This window comes from Vitis vinifera, chromosome 17 (genome assembly GCF_030704535.1).
Source record: "Vitis vinifera cultivar Pinot Noir 40024 chromosome 17, ASM3070453v1".
NCBI classification, from domain to species: domain Eukaryota; kingdom Viridiplantae; phylum Streptophyta; class Magnoliopsida; order Vitales; family Vitaceae; genus Vitis; species Vitis vinifera.
The window spans coordinates 6,091,157-6,116,543 of NC_081821.1; the positions used below are offsets into that span (position 1 = coordinate 6,091,157).

The window sequence follows — 25,387 nt, forward strand, 5'->3', positions numbered from 1 at the left end:
AGCAAATTTTGTGACCCAACCACCATGCCCACAAAGCTTGACACTTATGAAGAGTTCTCATGTGCTTCTATTATTATAAGCCAAATAGGTAGAAGACGCCAATCATATAAGGTTTCCATGTGCCCCAACTAATATCACAAAAAAGGCAGTTATGAATTATGATCATGCATTTCTTCTTCAATAAAAAAACTTGGCACCCTCCTGGAAGCTGGACCCACCACTGCAATCAAGAAAATGGTCCCCAAGGTTCAGGGTTGGGCCCAATGGACAGATGGGTAAGGCCCCATCAACCCCAATTAACTATCCCTGTTAAGGATAGTAAACATGGGGTATGGGCCACCACCCAACTCATTCATGAATGGGTTGGTGACTTTCTAATTACCAACCTCTCATGTGCCTGAGATGTGGTTGGATTCTAATGATCTGGCACCCCCAATTCTTCACCCCCTTCATTTTTAGGGTTGAACCCCCCTTTCAAACCCAAATTTAAGTGTCATTATTCTTCAATAATTGATGACCCTTCTTCAATTATGTGCCTAAAATCGCTGTCATTGATGCTAACAAACTAATTATCTCTCTCTAAAACAAAAATTATATCTCAATGTAGAAAGAGACAATTTCAATGATGTATGATCCATGTGTTACTTTTGTGGCATTCCCTATAAGGTTCATGATATAATTTTTGTAATTTTATATGGTATTCATTATGCATGGGAGGGGGGCATAATAATAAAAGGGAAATGTCCTAGCTGGTGGCACCATTGTGAAGACCCCCAAGCAGGTTCCTCCACAAAAAATAGGTCCAAAAGTCTGTTCTTTGTGGTAGGTGAGTCTAACTTTTATTCAACTATACTAATCATTCTCCACTTGAAGTTCTTCCACTTCATTTCATTTCATTTCATTTTTAGCTCCAACTGTTTGAATTAAATTTTGATCTCACCCCACCTTTAAGTACCTTTAATTGTTGTACTATAACGACTTTGACATGTGTCAAAGCGCTTAAAATTGGCAAATACATGAAAAGGTAGGGTTATGTTGCACTTGATTAGTTTTGAAGTGTGTTGCACAAATCATCAAGAAAGTCAAGTTCTACATATATTTTATTTTTCCTTCTGTTTGGATCACAGGAAAGCTGATTTTTCAGTTCATGTGTCACTTTTCTTACAACCCAAGTTAAGACTCAAGTGATTCATAACCCCAATCGGCCAATTCTCATTTTCAACCTTGATCAGAAAACAAAGTAAATAACCCTAATTTACCCCAAGCGTCAATGGGCATTTAACATTGAACTCTCACTCATCTTCTTCAATAAATCTTTGTTCCTTTCAATGAACTCCAAAGTCCAAACCCAATCCAACAAAAAGGCAAAATAACAGAAAATAATAATAATAAAAGCAGGGAAATAAGAAAAATGGACAAATCCATCTCTTTCTCTTTCTCATCATGTCTTGATATTATTGATAATTGGATAAACTTTCGGAGCCTGATCCTCACCCCCACCACTGGAATATAAATCTCCCACTTATTAGCCTGTGCATGGAAAGGCTGGCTTTGGTAGGGCTAAGGTGCTGAGAAAGTAGGGCATCATGTGGCAATGAAGGGAGGATAAATGAGTAGTGTTCCTTGAAACATGGGTTAGGGTGATTGAGATAGGTTAGTTGGTCTTGCCTGATGGAGTTGAGGCAACCCACATGTGATATCTTCACTTTATGCATGTGGGAAGTGGTGGGGTGAGGGGGGAGGGATTTATCTCTTCTCCACAGCCTTCTCTCACTCAACATATATACTTCCCCATCACCTTTCCAATCCCATTTCCACATTTGTCTTCTTTGATGTGCCTCCCATGCACATCCATATACTAATTCACATTCATGAACCCCATTCAATCAATTCAAAATCACATTGTAAAACAAAGAATAAAAACAAAAAAGAAAAAGAAAGGGAGAGAGAATGATTTCCATGTTTAGAAAACAATTTCTTTGATCTACTAGAAACATAAAAAACACTTTCCCTCTTAAAAATACTATTCAAATGCAGATCTAGTCACACATTTTATCATAGGTCAACATTATTTAAAAATGATTTTGATTTTGCAGTGTCTAATGCAGGCATTGGGACACCAAATTTGAAAGAATGTTGCCAGGTATCAAAACATGGCCTTATTTGGAGAGTAGGGTTCATGCCATCAGTATAGATGGTTTAAATACCATAAAGATATATTTCTTCACCTCTGGCTTGCAATATCTCCCATAAAAATACTCTTAATTTAACTTTAAGGTAGGGCCAGGCTTTACAAATGTGAGCTATCCTTTGATGTCATTGTGAAATTTAAAAAAAAAAATCACATCTAGTTTGCTTTTAGTTTGAAGTATTTAAAGGAGCCCACCTTTCATGTTTATCAAAAAGTATTGTTCACTCTTGTGATTTATATAATAAAAAAAAACCCTAATTTTTATATAAAAATAAGGATTAAATACTCTTAGCCCCTCAACCTTTCAACCCTTTCCAATTTGTTTTCTCATATTGTAAATTTAATGATTTGTTTTAAAAAATTACCACATTTTAAAGGTTTTTAAGGATAGGATATCTAGCTTTTATTGGGATATGTTTGATTTTTGAAAAGTATTATCATGATAAAAAAAAAAATTATTTTTAAATATAATTAAAATTTTATTTAATTTAAAATTACTTAATTTTTTAAAATAAAAAAATAAATTATTAATTTTAATTTTTTTTTCTCACTTTCATATTTGTGGGATATTAGGTGTAAAGCATTACTCTAGCACATTTTCATTAAAATTCTCAATTTTTGTAACTGTCTATAAAATATTTAGCAATTTTGTGATCACAGCTTGTGGAAAAGAGGGATCAAAGTATTAATAAGTGAGTGGAGAGACAGAGGCAGTGCTTGACAATGCAGAAAAGTGGTGGGCCATGTGCCTAAGGAATCTGACAAACAAAATTGACTTTTAATTTTTTTTATTCTTGTTATTATCATTATTTCAATGCAAGGACACAAACCCATATGGACTAAATATTAAAACTATGCCATAAACTTCTCATGGAATTCTCAAATCTCCAAACCATCCCCACCTTCTTTTTGTTTCTTTTTCATTTTGCAGTAAACATTCTCAACCATAAGTCTTGAAGTAAACATCAAGCCATATTCTCAGAATTTTAAAAAAAAATTGCAGGAGCTTAATTGAAACTGGTAGACTGGTAGTGGTCTCCATGTATTTTGTTGTGCTCATATTATTTTAGCAGTTTAATGATTTGTCAAAGTATGTGATATAAATATTCCCTAAACTTGTGTATACATGTAATTTTAAACATGAGAAGAAGTCCACTACCACTTCTCTCAATGAAAGTGCCTGGTTCATTCTTGTATATTTATTTACTACTATATTTTGCAGTGGGGAAGATATGAAATTAAAAAAATTGGAAAATTGGCCATCCCACCTTACAAAAACTCTTTTTCCCCTCTTGCATTACCACTCATTCATGTCTGTCGGTGTAGGGCTTTCATTGACCACAGAGTCATTTCAGGCTTCACATCCATCTTTGGTTTTCTACATTTTGTTGATTCCCCCTTGTATTATATTATCCTTTAGTTTTTTAATGTCAACTCCCTAATTAATAACCATCAAGGAGGGTGGGACTTGGGAAAGGTGCAATAGAGTAGTTGATGATGAGGTGATCTCATTCCTGTCTCACATCCAAATTAATTATCAAACTAATAAGGGTACACTCTAATTAGTAATCTCATTTTTCTTATTCATTTCTTTTTTCTTCCCTTACCTACTTTTTTTTCTTCTGACATTACAATAATTTCCAGGGTGATATATAGTCTGCATTTCAGAAGATTTGGTCAAAAGATATCCTTATGTATGATGTTTAGGGGGAAAATTGGAAAAGCCTCGATGAGATATGATTATAAGAAGTCCCCACCTGTACAAGTTGGCACATTGAACAGAGGGTAGGTTGAATCAACCCCATAAGAAGGTTTTTTCTTTTTTGCCTTTTCTGTTTGCTCTTTGGATATGGTCATTAGGGAATCTTAACCATGTCATTTCAGAACATATGTTTATATATTTTAATCATTAATGAAAAAGAATGTGGGGAGGGGTCATAAACTTGAGGTTAAAGGTAGGGGGTGGATGAGAATCTAAGAGAGAGAGATAGAGTGAGAGACTATGCAGGTAAATTAACGAGTGAGTCAATGAGAAGGGTTTGAAAATGGCAGTTGGGAATTTGCAGGTAAGAAGAATGCTTTTTTTTTTTTTTCCCTGATTTCCAGTACATAAATCCACTCTTCTTCCTCCTATATTCTTTCTCTCTATCTCTCTCTCTCCCCTGACAACATCACATGTTCATGCAGGCATCTCCAGACCCACCCACATACTCAGCCCACATGCGTGGGTGAGAAAAATGCCTGGAGGAGATATGACACGGCCATCCTTCCTCTATCTAGCTCTCTAAACAATGCCAATTCTTTGACTCTTTGTCTGCACAGTTACCCATGTATTTCTTCTTTCATATAACAGGCTAGCCAATCCATTCTGGCTAGTCTTTGTTTATGTTCTCTGAGGAAACACTAGAACATCTCTTCTTGGATCTGCAGAAATTCCTATACAGTTTGCATTGATTTTTGCTACTCCTTAAAGGACATTGAAGGGTACTGTTGCAACTACCTGTGGGTACTGTGTGTAATGGGTATAGGGTCCCCTCCTTTTCTTTTGGTGCTTTTATGGTTTTCTCAGAATGCATTGCCTGATTTGTTCTATGAAAACCAATGAGGTTTCTTTTCTGGGTCACTTCTTTTTTTTCTTGTGGTTCCTTTTTTTCCTTTAATTGTTGCAGAAAATAAAGATTTGGGAAAATCTGTGGAAATCCCAAAATTGCCAGATGGAATCTTGTGGGTTTGGAATTTTAATTGAAAAGGGGGAGGTTTGACCTGTAACTCATTGTTTTTGAGAAAGCTAATTTGTTGTTGTTCAGCTGTAATTAGCTGGAAAGAAGTGGGTGTGGATTGAGATACATGGAGTAATGTGGATGATAGAATAAAGTGATTTAAGTTTCTATCTTCTAAATTCTGGTTTGGAAAATGCAATTAGTGGAAGTACATGAATTTGGAAGATGCTTTAATCTCTTGAGGTTCGTAGGGTTGGTAGGAACTTAACTTGTGTGGTTTGGATTTTGCAAGTATTTGAAGGAAAGGCAAGAGAGAAGAGGGCTAGGGTTTAGGTATTTTTCTTGGCATCCCTTCAATTGACGTTTGACCTTAGAGGAAGAAATCCCTGATTTTCAACTGGGTCACAGGAGAATTTCTTAGATTCCTCATAAATTGTGATGTTCCATCATTGGTTCTAAAATTTTTGGAGAGCCTTAAAGATTTGTCTCATGGAAGTGGGGCCTGAAGTTCACTAGATTAGACACAGGATAATAGAGATACAGGAAGTGAGGCCATATTATTGTGTAGTTGAAGAGAGGCGGTGGAGATGGCTGCAAAGCTTCTGCATTCCTTAACAGATGATAACCCAGATTTGCAGAAGCAAATTGGGTGCATGGCTGGGATCTTTCAACTCTTTGATCATCACCATATCCTCACCGGAAGGCGCATCAGCCACAAGAGGCTTCTTCCAGGTAATCCTCTGACTGGGTATTGCTTAATTTGAATTGTTGTTGGTTATTTTAAAGATGGGTGTTCTTTCTGTTTAGTTTGCTATAAATCTGTTGCTTCATTTCAATCACTTGTTATCTCTGTACCAAGGCACTGGTTGGTTCTGTAGTGAAGCTTGAGAAAGGTTTTAAATAGTATTTTCTTCATCTATTTGTTCTCCTTGATTTCCCCAACTTCTGGGTATCATGGAATCTCCCTCTGATATAATTTTATTTACCTCAATTCCTTGAATTAAAATCTAGATTTTAACTGGTTTCTGGCTGTACATTGACAGATGAAAATAAGATATCCACAATTGCTAATCTCAAAATATGATGGATAGGTTCATATTAGTTTTTTTACTATAATCATGTTTAATGCCCACGACATACTTATATATGATCATATGCATTAAACCTATGTTTGGTTCTTGGAAAATTGGAGGGAAAATGCAAGGAAAAGAAAATAGAGCGGAATAATGGAAGGAAAGAAAAAAATTAAGAAAAATAAAAAATAGATTTAAAGTTAATAAATTATTTTTACATGCCATTTCAAATTCATTTCACTTATTTTTCCTCTTCCATAAAAAGGTTAAATGATTTGAAAATACTTAAGTTTTTAATGAATTTAATAATATTTAATTTTCTTTCGTAGTTTTCATGGTAAATTAAACATGAGAAAATTATTTTTCTTAACACATTTTTTTTCCTTTTTTCCTTTCCTTAGTACTTTCCTAGAACCAAACATAGATTTTTTTCATGTCAGTATATTGGTTTTTTTGCATTTTCCATCTTATGACATTGTATTCTCAAGTACGGGATTTTCTGTGCATGCATAAGATCAGAATTTAGAAATTATTGATGTTGATACATAAAACGTCTAATGCTTTTGTTTCTTATTTAGGTAATTCCTACCTCAACAGCAGCCTGGAAACGAATTCTACTAATGTAGGCCACCGACATACTGCAGCAGTAAGAACTCTTAGTTCTATTATTTCATAATTTATTCACCATTTTGACAAAAGTTCCCAAACTTATTTTATTTCTTTAGAATCACGAGTAGTTGGCATAAATATTTGTTGAGCTAAGTTGAGGCATGAATATACAATTTCTTCTAGGAATTACCATTTTTATCCACATATTGTTAAATTATCAATGATTCTACTAATGTTAATGAGTATGTTGAGAAAAAATCCCAAACATTGAAAATTTTCTGAATGATTACACAATATTGACATTTGTTTCATTTCACCTGGCATCTAGTTTTCTCGGTCCCTAACTCACTAAATTATTGCTAAATTTGATTTTTATCTATGGGCCATGACTTCCAAGATCCAAACTTTTAATTACATCTCTTTTTCAATAAATCTCATCTCCTAAAGTTCCTGGTTCAAATTTACTACCAAGTTTTTAAATTGTTCATACAATTTCACCTACTTTAGTTTGTCATCTGATGATCTGTTAAACTCAAGAATGTAAAACTTGTGATTGCAGGGAAAAAATTCAAACAAAAGTGTGAATGAGAAACAAAAATTCTCCACAGAATCATCCAGAGTTTCATTCTCATCTTCGTCTTGTTCATCTTCTATGTCCTCTCTCGAATGTAACAAAACAGCTCAACCAGAACCTTGTTCCTTTGACCGAATCATTTTTCCTGAAACTCACTCAAGGGATCCAGCCATGAACCAGTTAAGTGCCTCTCCACAATTAGGGCGGCAATCGCTTGATCTTCGTGATTTGGTCAAGGATTCTATGTACAGAGAAGTACGAGGGCTGTCAGTTAAGACTACAACCAGAGAAGAAGCTGTGGGCCATGCCGTGAAGCCTAAAGACTCTCCAAGGCCTTCACAGCCATCCAAATCAATGGATGGATCTTATGGAGTTGGTACCAAAGGGAAGCAAAATGTGCCTGTTGATCTCAAGGAGTCTCTTAGAGTTCTTGCCAAGCTTCGAGAAGCACCTTGGTATTTCAATGAAGCTAGAGAACTTCCAAGATCATCATATGAAGCAAAAGATGGACCTTTGCCTTCAATTCCAAAAGATGCTCCTCGGTTTTCTTATGATGGGAGGGAGATAAACCGCTTATCCTTTGAATCACAAGATACCTCCAAAGGCACCCCAAAGCTGAAAGAACTACCAAGACTTTCATTGGACAGCAGAGAGGGTTCCATGCGGGGTTCGAACTTTGATTCAAGATCAAATTCCGTTTTGAGGAATTTGCAGAAGGGCAGTGCCAACTCTAAAGACAATGTCCCAAATTTAAAGCAAATATCAGAGTCTCAGAAACGGCCTCCTAGCGTTGTTGCTAAGTTGATGGGCTTGGAAGCTTTACCAGATTCCATATCAGTCCATGATAGTCAGATGGGGTTGATCAGAACCTGCCCAATCCAGGATTGTGATCCCTTCTCAAGGTCACCTAAAACACCTGATCCAAGTAGTAGGCCAATCCAGATGCCCTACTCCCCTAGAAGCTCATGGAAGGAACCAACTTCACCAAGGTGGAGAAATCCAGATTCAGTCATGAAACCTATCTCAAGTTCAAGGTTTCCCATTGAACCAGCACCATGGAGACAGCAGGATGGAAGTCGGGGCTCTCTAAAACCAGCTTCTAGGAATATAAAAGCTCCAGCAAGGGCACCAAATTCCTTCCCATCTGTGTATAGTGAGATTGAGAAAAGATTGAAAGATCTTGAATTTAAACAATCTGGAAAGGATCTAAGAGCTCTTAAACAAATATTAGAAGCAATGCAGGCAAAGGGACTCTTGGAGACCAGAAGAGAAGAGCAACCTTCCAACTTTGGAACTAAAAGAGATGAGCCAAAATATACCAGCTTTGATCAGAAGGTAAGACTGGCAAGCCAACGAAAAACTCAACATGATACTGTTTGTGCTGCCACTGCTGGGGGGGCTAATTCTCGAAGGAGTTTTGATTCCCCAATTGTGATCATGAAACCAGCCAAACTAGTTGAGAAATCTAGTATTCCTGCTTCCTCCGTAATTTCAATTGATGGTTTTTCCAGTTTCCATAAGCCTCAGGGTGGCAACTTTGCAGATAACAGAAAGGATTCAGTTAATAGCCAAACAGCTAAAGTTTTTACTCCTAAAAATAGTAGCAGAGATCATGTTACTAGTTCCATTGATAAGAGAAGCAATGTCAGAAACTCAAGAGCAGCACAAACTCCAACAAGGCCTCAACAGTTGCCTAAAGAAAATACCTCAAGCTTGGTAAAGAGCTCAGGATCTGTAAGCCCAAGACTACAGCAAAAGAAGCTCGAGTTAGAGAAGCGATCTCGACTGCCCAGCACTTCATCTGAATTGGGCAAATCAAGAAGGCAATCCCACAAGATGCCAACAGAATCAAGTTCGCCAGGAGGAAAATGCAGACCAAAATCTCCCAACTTGCAGCAAAGTGATGACCAACTGAGTGAGATAAGTAGCGAATCAAGAAACTTGAGTTACCAGGGAGATGACATTTCTGTGCATTCAGACAGCAACATGGAAGTCACCAGTACTGAACACTCTACTGAGATCAATGGCAGCCGGAGTCCATCCATGAAGGCTGCCAATTGTCCAACTTCTGGCTTATTAAAGAAAGTAGGTGCTTTTGATCTTTTTCTATTCATTTAACCACTCTGATCATCACTTGGTTAATCATATTTTATTTTCCTGGTTTCAGAAATCAACTTCAAGGTTGGCCGAAGATGTGTCATTGGCAGAACTTGCTACAATTGCCCCCGAGCAGCCCAGCCCTGTCTCTGTTCTTGATGCTTCAGTGTACATAGATGATGCACCATCTCCTGTGAAGCAGACACCAACTGCTCTGAAAGGTAATTTCTTGCTCTTTTGGGAATTTGCCACTTAGATATAGCACAAGACAATGTGGACAAATAGGAATTCGAGCACTGGAGGATCTACCATATCCAATATGTTGATGTATCACAGAATATGTTTGTTTTTCTTCTAAAAACCAATCTCACTACACAAATTAGGACATGTGTTAGGATACTAGTAAAATTCTTTCTATATGTCTCTAACACGGTTGGAGCCCAATTTTCTTTTAGTGGTACTATTTCAGTCCTAGTGTAGGTTTAGCTGGCCTGTTCAATGAATCCTGCATTTTCCAATGCAATTTTGAGAGAATCTGGAACCTGTGCATGCTAATCTTGTGGCTTTGCCAGAGCAAGTTTATATTTGGCTTCTTGATTTTCCATTTTCTTTTTTTCACAGACTGGCCCAAAGATATATCTGCTCCTCATGGTCAGTGTCTCTTTGATCAAACAACATAAGATGCATATATCTGTTAGGCACCAAGGGAAAGTTAGTGAAGGATTAATGTCATTTTGTTTCAGGTAGTTAAAAATGGTCAACCATGTAAACGCTACATGGAGTGCTGACTATTTCTGCAGTTGCAGTTTGTTATTAGCTGAACCATTTGTCTTGTTATTTCCTAAATTTAGGAGTGAAACAATGGGAAAAAGTAGAGGACAACAAAATTTTTAGAAAATTAAGGTTGTTTTTCTGTCAACGTCTCTGTTGTCATGCCTACTTGTCAGTAGCAAGAATACTTTTGACATTACAGCCTATGAAGAAGCTTGTGTGTCAGATTCATTGGAGCTGATTCTATCAGTCATGTATAGTAGCAAGTAGTGACAGGAAAGGAAAAACATTCAGTTATTCTTTCATTTTCTTTATTTTCTAAACTAGAATACCTGAAAGCCTCTTTCATGTACCAAATCTAACTTGAATATTCATGAAACAGATAATGGGAGTTGGAATTCCAGCAACAATCATGATGAAGAGCAATGGAAGCTGAAGGATGATATCTTATCTAACAGCACAGGATCAGGCGTTACCTCTGAGATCAACCGCAAAAAATTACAAAATATTGAACATTTGGTCCAGAAGCTTAAACAACTAAACTCCACTCACGATGAAGCCAGCACAGATTACATTGCATCACTCTGTGAGAACACAAACCCAGACCACAGATACATTTCTGAGATATTGTTAGCTTCAGGTCTCCTCCTCAGAGACCTTGACTCCAGCCTCACAACCTATCAGTTCCACCCGTCAGGGCACCCAATCAACCCTGAGTTATTCTTTGTTCTGGAGCAAACCAAGGGTAGCACTTTGATCTGCAAAGAAGGCTGCTCTGGAACAGTTTCCAATCTGAAGCCTGACCAGGGAAAATTTCACCGTAAACTTATATTTGATGCTGTTAATGAGATTCTTGTGGGAAAGTTAGCTCTGGCAGGGCCCTCTCCTGAACCATGGATAAAGCCTGATAAACTGGCAAGGAAGACATTGAGTGCACAAAAGCTTCTAAAAGAATTGTGTTCAGAGATAGAGCAGCTTCAAGCCATCAAATCAGAGTGCATCATAGAGGAGAAGGAGGATGATTTTAAAAGCATCTTATGGAAGGATGTAATGCATGGATCCGAGAGTTGGACAGATTTTTGTGGTGAGATTTCTGGGGTAGTTTTGGATGTTGAACGTTTGATCTTCAAGGATTTGGTTGATGAGATTGTCATGGGTGAGTCGACTAGTGCACGAGCCAATCCTGGTAGGCGTTGCAGGCGGCTGTTTGCAAAGTAGCATTGTTCCACTCTTTCTTCTTTTCAATCATCTCAACCTGTTCTGTTCTTTTTTGTTTGTAATTTTTTGTGCAAAAGCATAATCATTCATGGCTAAGAAATGCAGTTCTATGCTGGGTTGTAAAGAAAATCCTTTCTCAGTGTATTACAACATACATAAGAATCAATATAATTACTGTTTTTGGCTTCATTTCCTCTGTACCCTGAACTTGTAGAGGGAGACTCTTTATCTTCTGTCAATTATTGATGGTACCAACTTGAAATTTTGGTTGTAGATTGATAGGCCAAACCCTGGTACTTAATAAAAGTCATCTGCACAACCAGCCACATTCCTTAGAACCACAACACAAGTGGTACAGTGCTGGCTCTTCATTTGATTTTGTGTTGAAACAAATCAAGCTGCATGTCCACATTTCCTCAAAGTTGAGTTGAGTTAAGTTAAGCTTAGCCAAAATGTTTGGCAAAGAGACGGTCAATCCCGGAATGTTCAATAGGCTCTTGAATATCAGAATCAGAAGTCATTCTTTACAAGATCAGAGGATGACAAAGCCCACCCAACTGAAAGAACTAGCTGGAAGTGTATTCAATGGGAAGTTATTGCAATTGTTAGTAAATAATAATATCTGAAAAAACCTCACCACATATCATGCTTCCGTAGCATAGTGGTAGTGCGTTCGCTTCGTAAGCGAAAGGTCGCGAGTTCGATCCTCGCCGGGAGCTGTTTTTATTATTTTTTGTCAAAAATACAACTTCGATATGATGTCACTATATTGAAGGAGACAAACATTTGATTAGTATTTACCAAATTGCCAATCTCATAAGTTTGGGTTGGGCCACAAGACCATCCACTAAGGTTTGGATGGACTTTGGGGTGAAATTGACCCAACCCAAAAATGATTTTCACCAAGCTGGTCCAGAGCTACGCCCTAAACTCCTACACGTAGGGAAATGACAGCTTTTGTGGAAGACTTCTTTGACGTGCTTTCAAACTGACTTAGTGGCATGTATGAAGTATCAATTGTCTCAAGTTAAGATAGAAGTAAGAAAAAGTACTTCATAGAGAAACCTAGTTTGTATGACATTGATAATTTTTTTTTTCTTTTTGAAAATTATGATTTTGAATTTTAACTAAAATAAAAAAATAATAATCATAAGTTAGACCTTGAAATAGTTACCTGCACTCCATACCTTACTCATAATACTTCTGCAAACAAATTGAGTGTAATTAAGTTATGTTAATTTTGAAAGCAAAACCTTCAATTGCATGATATTTAGATTGTATTTGACAGCGATTTTATGAAGTATTTCTAATTATTTTAACACTTACAAATTTTTATCTTTTAAATATTAAAAATACTTCCTAAAATCATTATTAAATACATTCTTAGAGTCTATTTGATAATGATTTTAGAAAGTGTTTTTAATCTATTTAATACTCAAATTTTTTATCTTTTAAGTATTAAAACACTTTTTAGAATCACTATCAAACAGATTCTTATATTTACTCGCGAATAGGATTTTGAAATAGTTACCGATGTTCAATTCACCTTACTCATAATATGTCTATGAATAAATTGAGTACAATTAAATTATATTAATCATTAAAGCAAAACCTTCAACCGCATGACACTTATATCGACTCATAAGTAGGGTCTTAAAATAGTTACCCATGCTCAATTCAACTAACTCATAATATTTTTGTGAATAAATTGAGAACAATTAAATTATATTAATCTTGAAAGCAAAACCTTAAATTGCATGAGGCTTATATTAATTGACAAGTGATAGGCAAACCATATGACTAGCTCATATGATCAAGACAATTAGGGGCATTCCATTAACATATTTGTGCTTACTATATTAGAAAAATCAGATCTAAGAAAATTGTAATCACTTCATGTATCAAGCCATTGCATGTGTGTGTATATACTAATGTAAATTATGAATGAAATAAGAGTCTTTCTATTTAAATATTCTGCTCTTTTAAGAAGTACTGAATTAATGGAAAAAAAAATGTGTCATTTTTGTTTAGAGAACTCTAGGGTTACTAATGATGCTTAGACTTGTGACAAGGGTCCTCATAATAATGACTCACCTAATTAAACTCAAATTTGAGCCACAAAATCACCATGGTAAAACTCTAGGGGGTCAACTCAGAGAGGTTCCATAATTTCTTGACCATAACCGAACCAAAGTTGGGGCCCTAATCAGAAAACATGGACCTATGCTAAATGGACCACATCCACAAGTGGTCCATTCTCTAATGCTAGCACGAAGAAGAAAAGAGAAGAGGAGAGGAGAGAAGAGGAGGACCACAGCATACCCCATCAAAACCGCTGGGTCTTATCTAACAAGGACTTCCCCTCAGCACGCCTGTAGGAGCCTCATGGGCCCCTAGTCCTACACATTACAGGGTGAGACTTGAGAGCTAACTACAGAAACTCTTGGACTACATGCATGTTCTCTCCTTATCATATGTGGCCTATGCTTGGGGCTGTCCTTGTCATTCTTTTTCCTTCCTAGGTCCACTGTACAAACCTTTTCTTTGATGCCACTTTGAAGAGTACCCCTTTAATCCAACTTGCCTCCTGCCTCTCTCCCCTTTAAATTTTCTTGGATCCTGTGAAATGTCCATACTGTTGCATTGCACCCTCCGTCTAGTGGTTTTCACCTTGTCACCTCATCGCCACAGCTGCACATAATTCTAATCCTTTTCTTGGAATGGATTCTTCCATCTGTTGTTCATGACCTGACTTACAAGCTTTTTCGCCAGCAGTAGCTAGGTTTCTCTAGGGTTTTAAATTTACTACTTAAATTGTTATGTATTTTAATTCGGATATCACATTAGTAGAATTAGTGCCAAGGAGCTACAGCATTAATTCATGCATATTGTCTTCACTATATATGTAGATGTAAATTGGTGATATGCTTTTGGATAGTAGGGTTGGTATGGATTGACGCATGAATATATATGTATATGTATGAGGTGGTGTGTGGGCTGTGGTTTAGTCTAGTAGTTTGGCGTGGTGGAAGATGCACTTTTATGTACATGTGACATCAGAGAGAGATATGAAGGCCAGGCCACCTGACTTTGTCAGTTCTTGGAGTCATCAATCTTTCCCCATTACTAAACCAGTATTTATTGTCATTGTTTATGCTTGAATAACCTCTCAATTTTAGCACCTTGATCAGTAACTTCTTAATCAGCATTCTTTTTTAAGTGCATCTTTTCCTGTTGGTTTTGGTGAGCTTAATTTGATGCACCAACATATATAGCTTTCAAGATACCTTGTTATAATTCCGATCGAAGTTCATTAGCAATGCTTTTGATCAACAATTGAATTCACCAGAAGAATATATAGTTGATACTACTGACAACATATATGCCAGAAGAATATATTATTAATTCACGCCTAGTTGGGAGATTAATAGGTCGATTCGTCAATTAGATTTTTATTTTTATTTTTTTTCGAGTATATTCTTTGGGCTTTTCAGAAATTGTGTTGCTGTACATGATCTATAAGCATGCCTCTCAAGTACTCCAGAGCTGGAACCAAGCTGTGCTTGGCTTGTATGTTTTGACCTCCAAAATGAGGTGTACAGCAACTAGCAATAGCATAATTGTGACATAGGGATCATATCAGTGCATTTGTCTATAGGCTCATGATGAGTTTGGCCAAAAATCATGATCAATAGATCATATTTTTAACTCAAATTTGGTTTTCAGAAAACCACATTTGTTAATGTTGATAATGAACATAAAAGTTGTGTAGTTACATATTGAAATAGTAATAATAATTATCAATAACGATCTTTTTCATCTGGGAATTTTGTTTTGTTACTGGTTCGATGTAGGAGATCATGATAGGAAGATCTCTTTCTTCTAAATCCAAGTTTTGGATGGACCATCACCTAACTGTGCATGGTCATGTAGGGGAGCTGCAGCCTTTTCCTCCCTTTTTCAGCAAAGGGAAGTGCAAATATACCTCTGAAGACTGCAATTTGATCAGTCCTTTTATCAATCCATGACACCATATGAGCCCTTCATTAATCATTTTACTTCCATTCACTTTTGATGCAATCTACTTAAAATAACGTAGTCACTCAATATGTATTCACCAAGCCAACAATCAGCTCGGCTCATTTAAAACCCTAGAAGCTAACCAGTTTGTCCAAAGAGAGAGCACCATCCAATGGCATTTTACTTTAGTTTAATTAGTTAATTTCAAAGGCATACCTTTTAGTACTTATGGCCTGGAATATAAGGTAGTGTCCAATCTTAGAAGTTCTTTTCTGATGTTCTTAATCGGATAATTATTAAGATGTATAGAACCGTTTAAGTATTCATTTTCTCATGGATTTTTCTCAACCAATTTATTTCAAACACATGCAGCATTAATTTGAATTTTGAACAGTTAATAGATGGCTGGCCATCATTAATCATTTCTCCTGTTTTGCCAAATCCTAAACCCCATGTCAGCTTTGCATTAGCTAACTAGGTACTGATCATACAACCAGGTACATGAATGCCAAGCTAAAGAGAAAATTTCAAACTCTCAATCCCTCCTAGGTGAAGTCCATCAGTACCTAGCTAGCTACCTTTTTCCATTAGACCAGGAGATGTTGGCTTCCACTTTGTCAGTATGCATGTTTTTGGTTTGGCAATCCTTGACTTATGAAACTATCTTTTATTCGTCTTGCTTAACCAAAAATATCAGTATTTTTTATGATGGTAAAGATTGAATACCTATCATTAACTTTTGTTTAATTGTTTGTGCAATCAATTTTGATTTCTGATTGATGATCATCAATTTTTATGATGGTATCCATGGCATATATACTGTGTAAATGGAGTTGCGGGTATGAAATGGGATGGAGACCAGCTGTTTCAAATTTAAGTTTTCCACAAGGATTCAAAAATTACAAGAACATAAATGCAAATTAGAACTATTGCCATGACATTGCATGCAGCATATAGTCACAAAATTATAACTCAAAACAAAGTTTGGAAATGATCAATACTGTTTTTTCAAACATGGTTTGATTTAAATTACTGTAAATGTTAATCAAACATGGTATTATAGTTATCACCAGCACTAAAACCCAAGACTACGATATCATATAACATTGCCAATTCACAACTTCTCTACATATCACACCACCTTTGCAGAAAATTGTATCTAAATACAGGAAAGTGTTCTAGAGTTCTAGAGTGTCTTACTTCTTCTGAAGAATCTGAGCAGGAACAATATTCCATGCGTTTTCATTCCTATGTCCTTGAAAAGGTATTCAGATGAAGTTGAATGAAAGTCATTGGCCATTTATCAATATAGGCTTCGATGCTTTGAAGCATATGAAAGTAGATCAAACCAACAATTACCAGCATAACAACAGCCTGCACAACTTTTAGTCTCAGCAATACCATACTTGGTCTGATCCATGGCGAAGCATACTATCTGGCTGAAGCTATTAATCATAGAGCAGTATTTTTAGAGAAGAGATTTAAGAGCTCTTATTTGGGTGGCTTCCATCATTATTTTGTGAATGGAAAAGCCTAGAATTGCCATTCAATGGAAATGACTTCATCTGCGCACTGACTGAATGAAGAGATGGCATCAGAGAATTTGGCTGCATATGTTGTGAACTCGAGCTCAATAACTGAAGATGGTTGAAGTGTCGTGGACTGCTCTCTACCTGAGTTGTGATGTATGAGGAATATGGAGGAAAAAGTGGGGGTGTAGTTGCATTGGGACAGAAAAATAACTGAGACCCGGATGACAGAGCTAGTGGAGATGGCAGTGGTACAGCAACATTGTTGTGAGAGACCTCTGATTGGGATGGAAATCCATGGCTTCCGAATTGTGACAATGATAAACTTGAAGGCTCCCAGTGACCGAAGGAGTTGTATGGCATGGAGTTGTTTAGTAAGCCTGGTAGGGAAGAATGATTGGTCATTGGAAAAAGGTTTTGAGCTGAAACTTGTGAACTGTAGCCCCCAATTCCATCTTGATTTTCTTGTTCATTTATTCTGAACCACTTGGTTTTGTCAGAAATTGCTTCTCTTACAACTTCCTTGCTTTTTGCTCTCAAAGCGTCATTATCCCAATACTTTGGTCTTGAAATTATAGTTTGATCTTCCTCGTCAACATTGTTATTGATCTTAATCCCTTCCTTGATAGCTGAAAAAGAATGAGATCCCGCTTCCTTCAAAAATGTTGGAGTTGCATCAAAGAAGGGAACAGCAGAAGATTGACCAGCACCCAATTCATGAGAAACAAGCATTGATTGATGGAACTGACCAAGATTTCCCTGTGGGATCTGGAGTGGTGGAAGTTTATCAATTTCATGTTTAGTGGCATCAAGCAGCCAATCGACTACCTTGCTAGGCTGGCTCAGCCCAAGCCTGTCTTGAAGATCATATAACTGAATAGCAGTAGGTACTGAGAGCCTAATTCGCCTGTCTCTCAATCCTCTTACAGTGCAAACCTTGCTATGCCGATCTTTTCCTCCAAAGGAACGTGAAACGCGTACAATCCGTGGATTTCTAAATGCTGACCACTGTCTTGAACTAGATGGTGCCTTCGAGAATTTCCCTTCGATGGTGGCATCCTCTAGCTTTGCTTGAAAATCTCTCTCTCTTGAATTTGGGATCATCTTACTTCTCTCATGATCATCATTAAGCTGCAAAGAATCAACTAAACCAAATGCTCAAACAATTAGTAGATAAGCTATATTTCTTCTTTATTTCCTCAAATTCAATTCAGTACTAAATTATGTTAAGTCATGCATGCAACCTTCATCGGGTTCCCTCTCACAAAGAAAACTCATAACATAGAATCTAACTCATCCCATAGAAGTATAGAAGAAACAATAATCATCATCTCAATTGATGAAAATTTGAAGTACTCAACACATGCAATATGCATATGCATATATATATATAAGACAGAGAAAGAAGACCAAACAATGATGACTAGAATCAAGTTTTCTTGAATGTGAAAATTATATTCTGCACCAAATTTGGTTATAGAAAATTATAATCAATTGAGAATTACACGATGAAGAACTGAAGCATCATTTACATTAAATCTAGGGTTAACCAAAAACTAGTCAATCATTTGATCTTATACCATCTAAACCTCAACATGAACTCCATTGAAAGTGGAAAGAAAGTTGAACTTGACCTAGCTCACTGGAAATTTTTAACACACAAACATAAAATGAAAACTAGCTTTCAGATCTCTATTCATAGAATTAAGATCATGTGTAAAAGGTGAACTTACATCCTGGAGAAACTTTTAGGCATCTTGCAGCTGATTAGTTTCACTTCTTGATGGTCCAGCGTGCAGGAAAACAAGAAGGGTGATCCCAGTACTACACCATAAAGGCCTCAAGAAATTTCTTCAATTGAACTGAGCTGTATAGATGGGGGTCGAAGTTAAAATCTAATTTTGCAGAGAATATTATTAAAGAGAGTAGGAAAGAGAAGATGATAGAATTTAACCGTGTAGCGTTGCACCGAAAAGGAAAAGAAAAAGAAAAAGGTATGGCATATTTGCTACCATGTGGCGTTCGTTTTAAGTCGACACGTCAATTGAACGAGCTAGTAGTAATTTTATCGATTTTTTCATACCACATACTGAACAATCGTAGGCTTAATAAATAAGTTTGGTTGGTCTTCCCAGTAGTTTAATTACATTTAGTTAGTCTGCAAGAGTATATAAGGTAGATGGTTAACTTCAAGGGGGACCATCCTAATCACATTAGAAAAAGAGTACTAATGCTTTATTGACAGCAACAACAAGCTTTATCAGTAATTCCACATTTGAAGAATGAATGCCCAGCTGCCTCAATAAAGAGAAACAGATTATATGTGTTTAACCCTATTCTGCACAACAATTTTTTCTTTGAGTAATTTTGGACAATATTAAGATCCATTGCTCCATTATAAATTAAGGTTTCTACCCTCAGTCATAGTGAAGATGTATCAAAAACAAAGTTGTAAGAATAACAAAATAATTGATGTTCAGCTCTACAAAGCTTCTGATGAAGCAAGCATTCAGTAGATGAGGAAAGGACATGATTGACTTAAAATGGTAGAGCATTATGTTTTGCAGATCTATTTCATAGGCAAGAAATTTGAAAATCAAGAGAAATCAAAATTAGATATGAATTTTTAGTCATTTGGCTTCCAAAGTTGAGTTGGATATGGTATTGAAGTTTCATCAGCTAGATTAGATGACATATAGAAGGCTATCCATATAGTATAGAGGAGGGACCAACATATATAGGTTCTTTAAAGCATCTGCTCAGTACAAAGAGGACCACATGCATTTGGTAGTGAGATTTGCACGAAGCCGCAAGTTGGACTTAAATTTTGATCAGTTCATACCTATTATTTTTTTCTCTTTTTAATAAGATTAAATGATTCTTTTCAAGGATGATATCAAATATAATTTTCTTGTTCCTTCAAGCCATTCTTAATTATATTGTGTATATATATCTTTGAATATATATAACAGATGATGTTACTAAATTCAGCTAAGGGGACATAATTTCTAACTTCAAATATTCTTCATAGTCACTCTATTTTCTCTCCATTACCAGTGAAAAGGATCGTCACCTCTCTTGACATATGCAGCCAGCATGAAAAACATAAACCCTAAAAGTGGTACTTACCTTCTGCAACCAAATGAAACAACCCTTCTCCCCAACTGAAGAATAGGGCAGTACTCACGGGTTTTGGTCAAACCAGCCTCTATAAGCTTTGCTCTAATTGCCAAAGGTATTGTCTGCTCACAAGAAAGGGATAGAGATACCCCATTGACATTTTTAAGGAAATCCTTTCATATTAAAACAAGATAGCTAGCTCCAACCGTTTCACCCAGTCTATGGGAAAGAAGCATGAAAATGGTTTTAAAAAGTACAAGAATTTTATATTTTTCTTTGGGTATATTATATTAACATTATGTCATTCAAATCCATCTATTTGAAAGAATAAAAAATCAATGTTGAAAAATGAGAGAAGCCAAAAACTTCTGCTACATATAGGCAGGGAGAGAGAGAGAGAGAGAGAGAGAGATTATGGGACTTAGGTGCAGTTGTACCACATAGAAACTTTTTTCTACAGTCTGGAAGCCAGAAACCCTAACCAGTTCTTTTCTTCGTGAGGTTCTGTTAACACTTGCGAAAATGGGAATATTCACCAAAATAATTGCGAGGTTATGGGTCTGTATCTGCATTTGCACCAGTCTCAAGCTTATCTCCCTACTGTATTGCCTTATTCTCTGGAAACAGGAATGGTAAAGCTTAAAACTGGCCGTTTATAATATCTTCTGAGGCAAAGTTTAAAAAATAAAATACAAAGAAGAAGAAAGAAAGATAAAGTTGTGAAGCAAGCATACCCCAATACCCCTCTTGAGGTTAAAGCCTTTAGAAAAGAATAAAACCACCACTTTTTGTTGTCATCTAGCTAGAACAATTTGCTCCAAAGCTTTTCTACAACAATAATGTCTCCTTACAGAAAGAAAATAAAATTTCAATGGAAGAATATTGTAGTCACGTTGCTAGGGTTTTCAAGTTTTCAGCTCTATTATTTATGGAAAATTTTCACTCATTTCTTTCTCTCACTGCAGCAAGCAATCAGAAAAACAATGGTGGGCATCTCAAGAAGGGTTCACACTGCTCTGATTTTCTTTTTGGGTACGGGCCATTATTAATACAATAAAACTAATGGTCCCCAGGTTCCAGACATCACCATTCATCATCCGACAACGCTTAATTTCTAACTGTGAGATGAACTGTAGTCTCTTTATGAAAAAGGGGAACGAAAATATGCTCCAGAACTCAAAGGGTCGTGATTGTTCACAGTAAACTGACTTTTCATATCATTTAAAGAACTAAATCAAATTCAATATTGGAGTTGCTACTTGCTATCTATTAGGGTGTATATAGGTTTTTAACTATTTCCTAGGCATTTGATTCTCAAGCTTTCTTAGCATTGAAATGCTGCCCTACAGTACAGCTAAGACCTGTTTTTTGGACAAGGAAAACCAAGACATACCCAAGAACTAGATCAGAGAAATAGGGAATTTCTTTGTCTGCATGTTAGTACGGCACTACTGTGGCACAACTAAACTAAAACCCTGGAATAGTGCTATCTCAATATGAAATATTCTAGAATTAGTCAGGACTTGGAGAGCATTTAGTAAAATTTAATACTAAATACTTAAGTTGTTAAGTCATTAAATTGATTTATTAAAATCATTTTTAATTTTAAGTTGCAATATTAAGTTATTTATCAAATATAGTTAATATACTTAATAACTCAAATTAAGTTATTAAGTCATCATCTTAAGTGAGTAAGTTGATTTATCAAATACCTTCTTGGTTTTGTTCTCATTCATGAATTATCTATCTACTCCTCAACCAACACGGTTTTCCCTAAAGTTGGAAATGAATGTGATTTTCATCAGAAATATTTCTAGCTGGATGTCTATCCATATGAAACTCCAGCACTTAAACCACTACTAATTAAACATCACTACATGATCTACTTGAACTACATATATGTAAATGAAAATGGTGTGGGAACACCATGGCATGCCTCGGTCCTTGAGGCATTCAACACAAGGATTTTATCATCCTATGGCATAGAATATACTGTCATGCTAGATATTTGAACAATCCCAATCTTCATAATAAAACCCTAATCACATATGCTAGACCAGTTTTATTTTATTGTAAAGCCATCAGAAAACAAATATAACAGGTCTAGGGTAACACTCACCAACCCAGTACTCTTTCCTATCCCCAATCCTTCATACAGTCATGCCCACAAGTCCGATATCCTTGAGATGACAAATCTAATGGCATATGCAAATTAACCGTATTTCACTGTTCTGGAATGTTCCTCTTTTACTTTTCATTTTTTGGTGGGTTGGTGGGAAAAATTACGTCGATTCAAGAACAAAATGGTCACTTGTTCAGGACATTTAGTCATTTAAGAGGTGTTAGGACATACTGGTCTTACACAGCATTAACTTGAACAGCCATTACAGCAGAAGAGAATTGAAATCTGCAGGTAGAGTTATATGGAGACATCATCATGGTGTAAAAAAACTAAAATAAAAACAAAGCACTTAGTTTTCTGAATTCTATTGTGTTCGAACTAAAATAAAAAATAATTACTTGATACTCATTTCAGTGCTATCTGTATGTATATGTATCAAATTAACCAAGTAGACTGATTTCAAATTCATGAACTTTCATGGATTAGAACACCCAAGGTCCTAAATATTTGGACATTGACTCATTTACCTACAATCCCATTTCAGGCCATCATTTGGAACCTCTTAATTGTTTTACTTACAGAGGGTTAATAAGACCTATAGAAAACCAATTCTTAGTGCAGAAATGGGCACTTTTTTTTAAGTCTAATAGGCTCAGGAAAGGCAAAAAGTTTAGAACTGAAGCTGGTGGTTTTAAGGTTTCTGCGGGCATATCTTGAGAGTAATAATTATTTTCCGTTCATTCCTATGGCAAGGAAGACTGATGGAGATTTAGAAAGTAAGAGACAATAATATAGAGTTGAACCCAACAAAGAGAACTGAAAATGGCTAAGGGTACTGCAAATGTCATTAGTAAATTACTATCACCATCACCAACCAATATAATCTTCAGCTAACATCAGCATGACCCATAGATGGTATCATGATCAGTGGGATATGAGAGAGAGAGGTAGAGAGAGATTCAAATTGTCTGTTGGGCGGGGAATATTAGTTTTGGATAGGAGGAATCATATGTGGATATCAGATTCATAGCATCCAAAATTGGAGTGCAAAAAAACTGAAAGGGTTTTATAAAAAATATCGAAGAAGCATATGTCCATATATGTATTCTCTCTTTCTCTCTCTCTCTCTCTCTCTGTGTCTCTGTCTCTGTGGTCATGCAGTTAATTCCCTTATATGCAACCGATAGTGACAGTACCAAACCCTAGAAAAAGAAAGAGAGACCAAGCTTCACTCGTTGAAGCAACCTCTAAAGTAAAATGCACGCTTTCAATAATACAAACCTACCCCCCACAGTTGCCCACACACATGATCCCACTGCCAAAAGGTACTTAAATTACTAGCCCCACTCATATGTTGGGTGTATTTTACGTCGCCTCATTTAAATTACCCCCGACCCACAAGCCCAAGTCTATTATCACTTGGGCTTATTAGTTCCCTTCCCTGGGCCGTCCAACAACTTTATTTCTGCATTTCCGGACTACGATCGTAGTTAAGGCCCAGGACCACTGGGCCGACTCCTGAGAGCCAATCCTGCACCAGCATCAGTTGCCTCGCGGCGTTGTTGTCCTAAAATACTTTTATTTAATTTTTGAAATGATCTACTAAATATAAGCTTTTTATGATATTGAAGGCAAGTGATTAAATATTTTATATATTCATATAATGAACAAAATTCAAGATAATAGCTCCCACAGCAAATACATAAAGCTATTTATAGGAGGCAAGGAAATCCTAAGTGTGAAATCTCTCGAACAGCAGTAGAGCAATGGAGCATGAGAATGAGTAGGCCGGCCAACCTTCCAACACCTAAATAGCCACTATGCTGAAATAAGAGAAGGGTATGAAATAAAAGAAACAAAACAAGGGCAGGATTGTTGTACTTGTAACTTGTAAGTGAAGATGAACATTGGGACATCTGGAGAACAAAATGAAGTTGTTGGGATGGGGCTATCTTTTTGTGGCTTTTAGAGATCTGTTTTGACAGTTCCATTTTCAAAAGAGGAGAATGCATATGATGAAAAAGCTAGAAACACCAAAAGCTTGTGTGAAACTGTAATTAAGATACACAAGATTTAAAAGCTTAACAACAATTTTTAGGTAGATGACCCCCTTACCTTGTAAGAGAGACTTCCTGATTCAATTGGCTTAGGATGCTTCTGCATCATATTTGCTACTCATTTCAGCTGCATTACAGTCAAATACAGCTGAATTAGGTCCAATACTTCTTCCATCAAAGCTGCCTTTTGAGGGAACCACAGGTTATGGAGAGAATAAGAACCAAGACAATGTTTTTGTCACATCACCTTAATCAACATTAGAGGAAAACGGGAACAAAAACAAAAGAAGAGGCTTGCATCAGGTGATTTCTTTCCCAATCCCCAGCTAAAACATTACTGATTATTGTGTTGCAGCCAGAAAGTAGCAAACATGAACTGAGAAGTGCCCATACATGATTGAGGGTAGAAACTATCAAAGGTTTGGTGGATTTTACAAATCTTATATAACCCAACCACCATTGAACTAAAACATTCACAAACAAGGAGAAAAAACAGAAAACAAATCATATGAGTGCAGGCAACTACATTTATTGATGTCAATCACTCCATCCCCTTGTTAATTGCATGAGAGTTGAGCAACCTCTTCAGTAACAGAACTAGAGAAAGACAAGACGGAAATGGAGCACAGATGTTTTGCCACAAAACCCCCAAGCCTGAAAAATTAAGACAAAAAAGTATCAGTAATCGACAGTGACTGAACCTGGAGGTTCCATACTAAGAATCAAATATAAAAGAGTGAAGCTTGAACATCCCCATAGCATTTTGCATAATATTTGATGGAGAAAATTCATCATTCAGAATGGATCACTAATAAAATGGGATAGGACCAATTTACACAAGATGCCACCATATCATTTTTTTCACAATAATTTGTAACGAGTCTAATGATGGTTATTTTTTCTGTGATGGCCGTAATCATGTGCCTATCAGTTTATCACCAAGAGAAAATAATAACAGGAAGAATAATAGCAATAATTATTGTGAAGGACTTGTATCAAAGATGACAAATAAACTAAAATGGAGCAATTCAACTTCCATGTGGCCTCCAATGTGCCAAGGATATAATAGAATTCTAGTTCATTCTTGATGGCACATACAAACAGGCATTGTTACTGGAGGATCATATCATCATGTCTTCTGCAGAGAAAGTACAGAAAAGCAAGCAGAGCATGACTATCAGAGACAAGGGCTCCCTAGAGGACCTTCCATTATGGTCAAATGCCAACCATGTTTTGCAAATATTACATGCAGACAAAATCAGTTTGACCTCATAGAACTACCAAAA

General features: G+C 36.3%; 2 protein-coding genes and 1 non-coding gene across 6 annotated transcripts; 2 read left to right on the forward strand and 1 right to left on the reverse strand.

The window, feature by feature from the left end:
• The first annotated feature begins 3,778 nt into the window (after window positions 1-3,778).
• On the forward strand, window positions 3,779-11,442 carry LOC100253543 (protein LONGIFOLIA 1). Of its 2 annotated transcripts, none has more exons than XM_019226483.2 (6): window positions 3,779-3,976; window positions 4,379-5,643; window positions 6,563-6,630; window positions 7,153-9,252; window positions 9,335-9,485; window positions 10,418-11,442. In XM_019226483.2, the coding sequence occupies exons 2-6, from the start codon at window positions 5,499-5,501 to the stop codon at window positions 11,251-11,253; spliced, it is 3,300 nt and encodes a 1,099-aa protein (XP_019082028.1). In that variant the 5' UTR covers window positions 3,779-3,976; window positions 4,379-5,498; the 3' UTR covers window positions 11,254-11,442. The 2 variants fall into 2 exon arrangements, with proteins under 2 accessions (XP_019082028.1, XP_002265665.1); XM_002265629.4 differs by having other exon boundaries at window positions 3,960-4,257.
• Window positions 11,443-11,900: 458 nt separating this feature from the next.
• On the forward strand, window positions 11,901-11,972 carry TRNAT-CGU (transfer RNA threonine (anticodon CGU)). Its single transcript has one exon. It is a non-coding gene; the product is annotated as a tRNA-Thr (tRNA).
• Window positions 11,973-16,349: 4,377 nt separating this feature from the next.
• On the reverse strand, window positions 16,350-24,755 carry LOC100852855 (transcription factor TCP5). Of its 3 annotated transcripts, XM_059734055.1 has the most exons (4): window positions 24,349-24,755; window positions 24,160-24,228; window positions 18,536-18,669; window positions 16,350-17,947 (listed from the first exon to the last, which is right to left on the reverse strand). In XM_059734055.1, the coding sequence occupies exon 4, from the start codon at window positions 17,904-17,906 to the stop codon at window positions 16,755-16,757; it is 1,152 nt and encodes a 383-aa protein (XP_059590038.1). In that variant the 5' UTR covers window positions 17,907-17,947; window positions 18,536-18,669; window positions 24,160-24,228; window positions 24,349-24,755; the 3' UTR covers window positions 16,350-16,754. The 3 variants fall into 3 exon arrangements, with proteins under 3 accessions (XP_059590038.1, XP_019082201.1, XP_059590039.1); XM_019226656.2 differs by lacking the exons at window positions 24,160-24,228; window positions 24,349-24,755 and adding an exon at window positions 18,757-18,867; XM_059734056.1 differs by lacking the exons at window positions 24,160-24,228; window positions 24,349-24,755 and having other exon boundaries at window positions 16,350-17,933; window positions 18,536-18,747.
• Window positions 24,756-25,387: the final 632 nt, after the last annotated feature.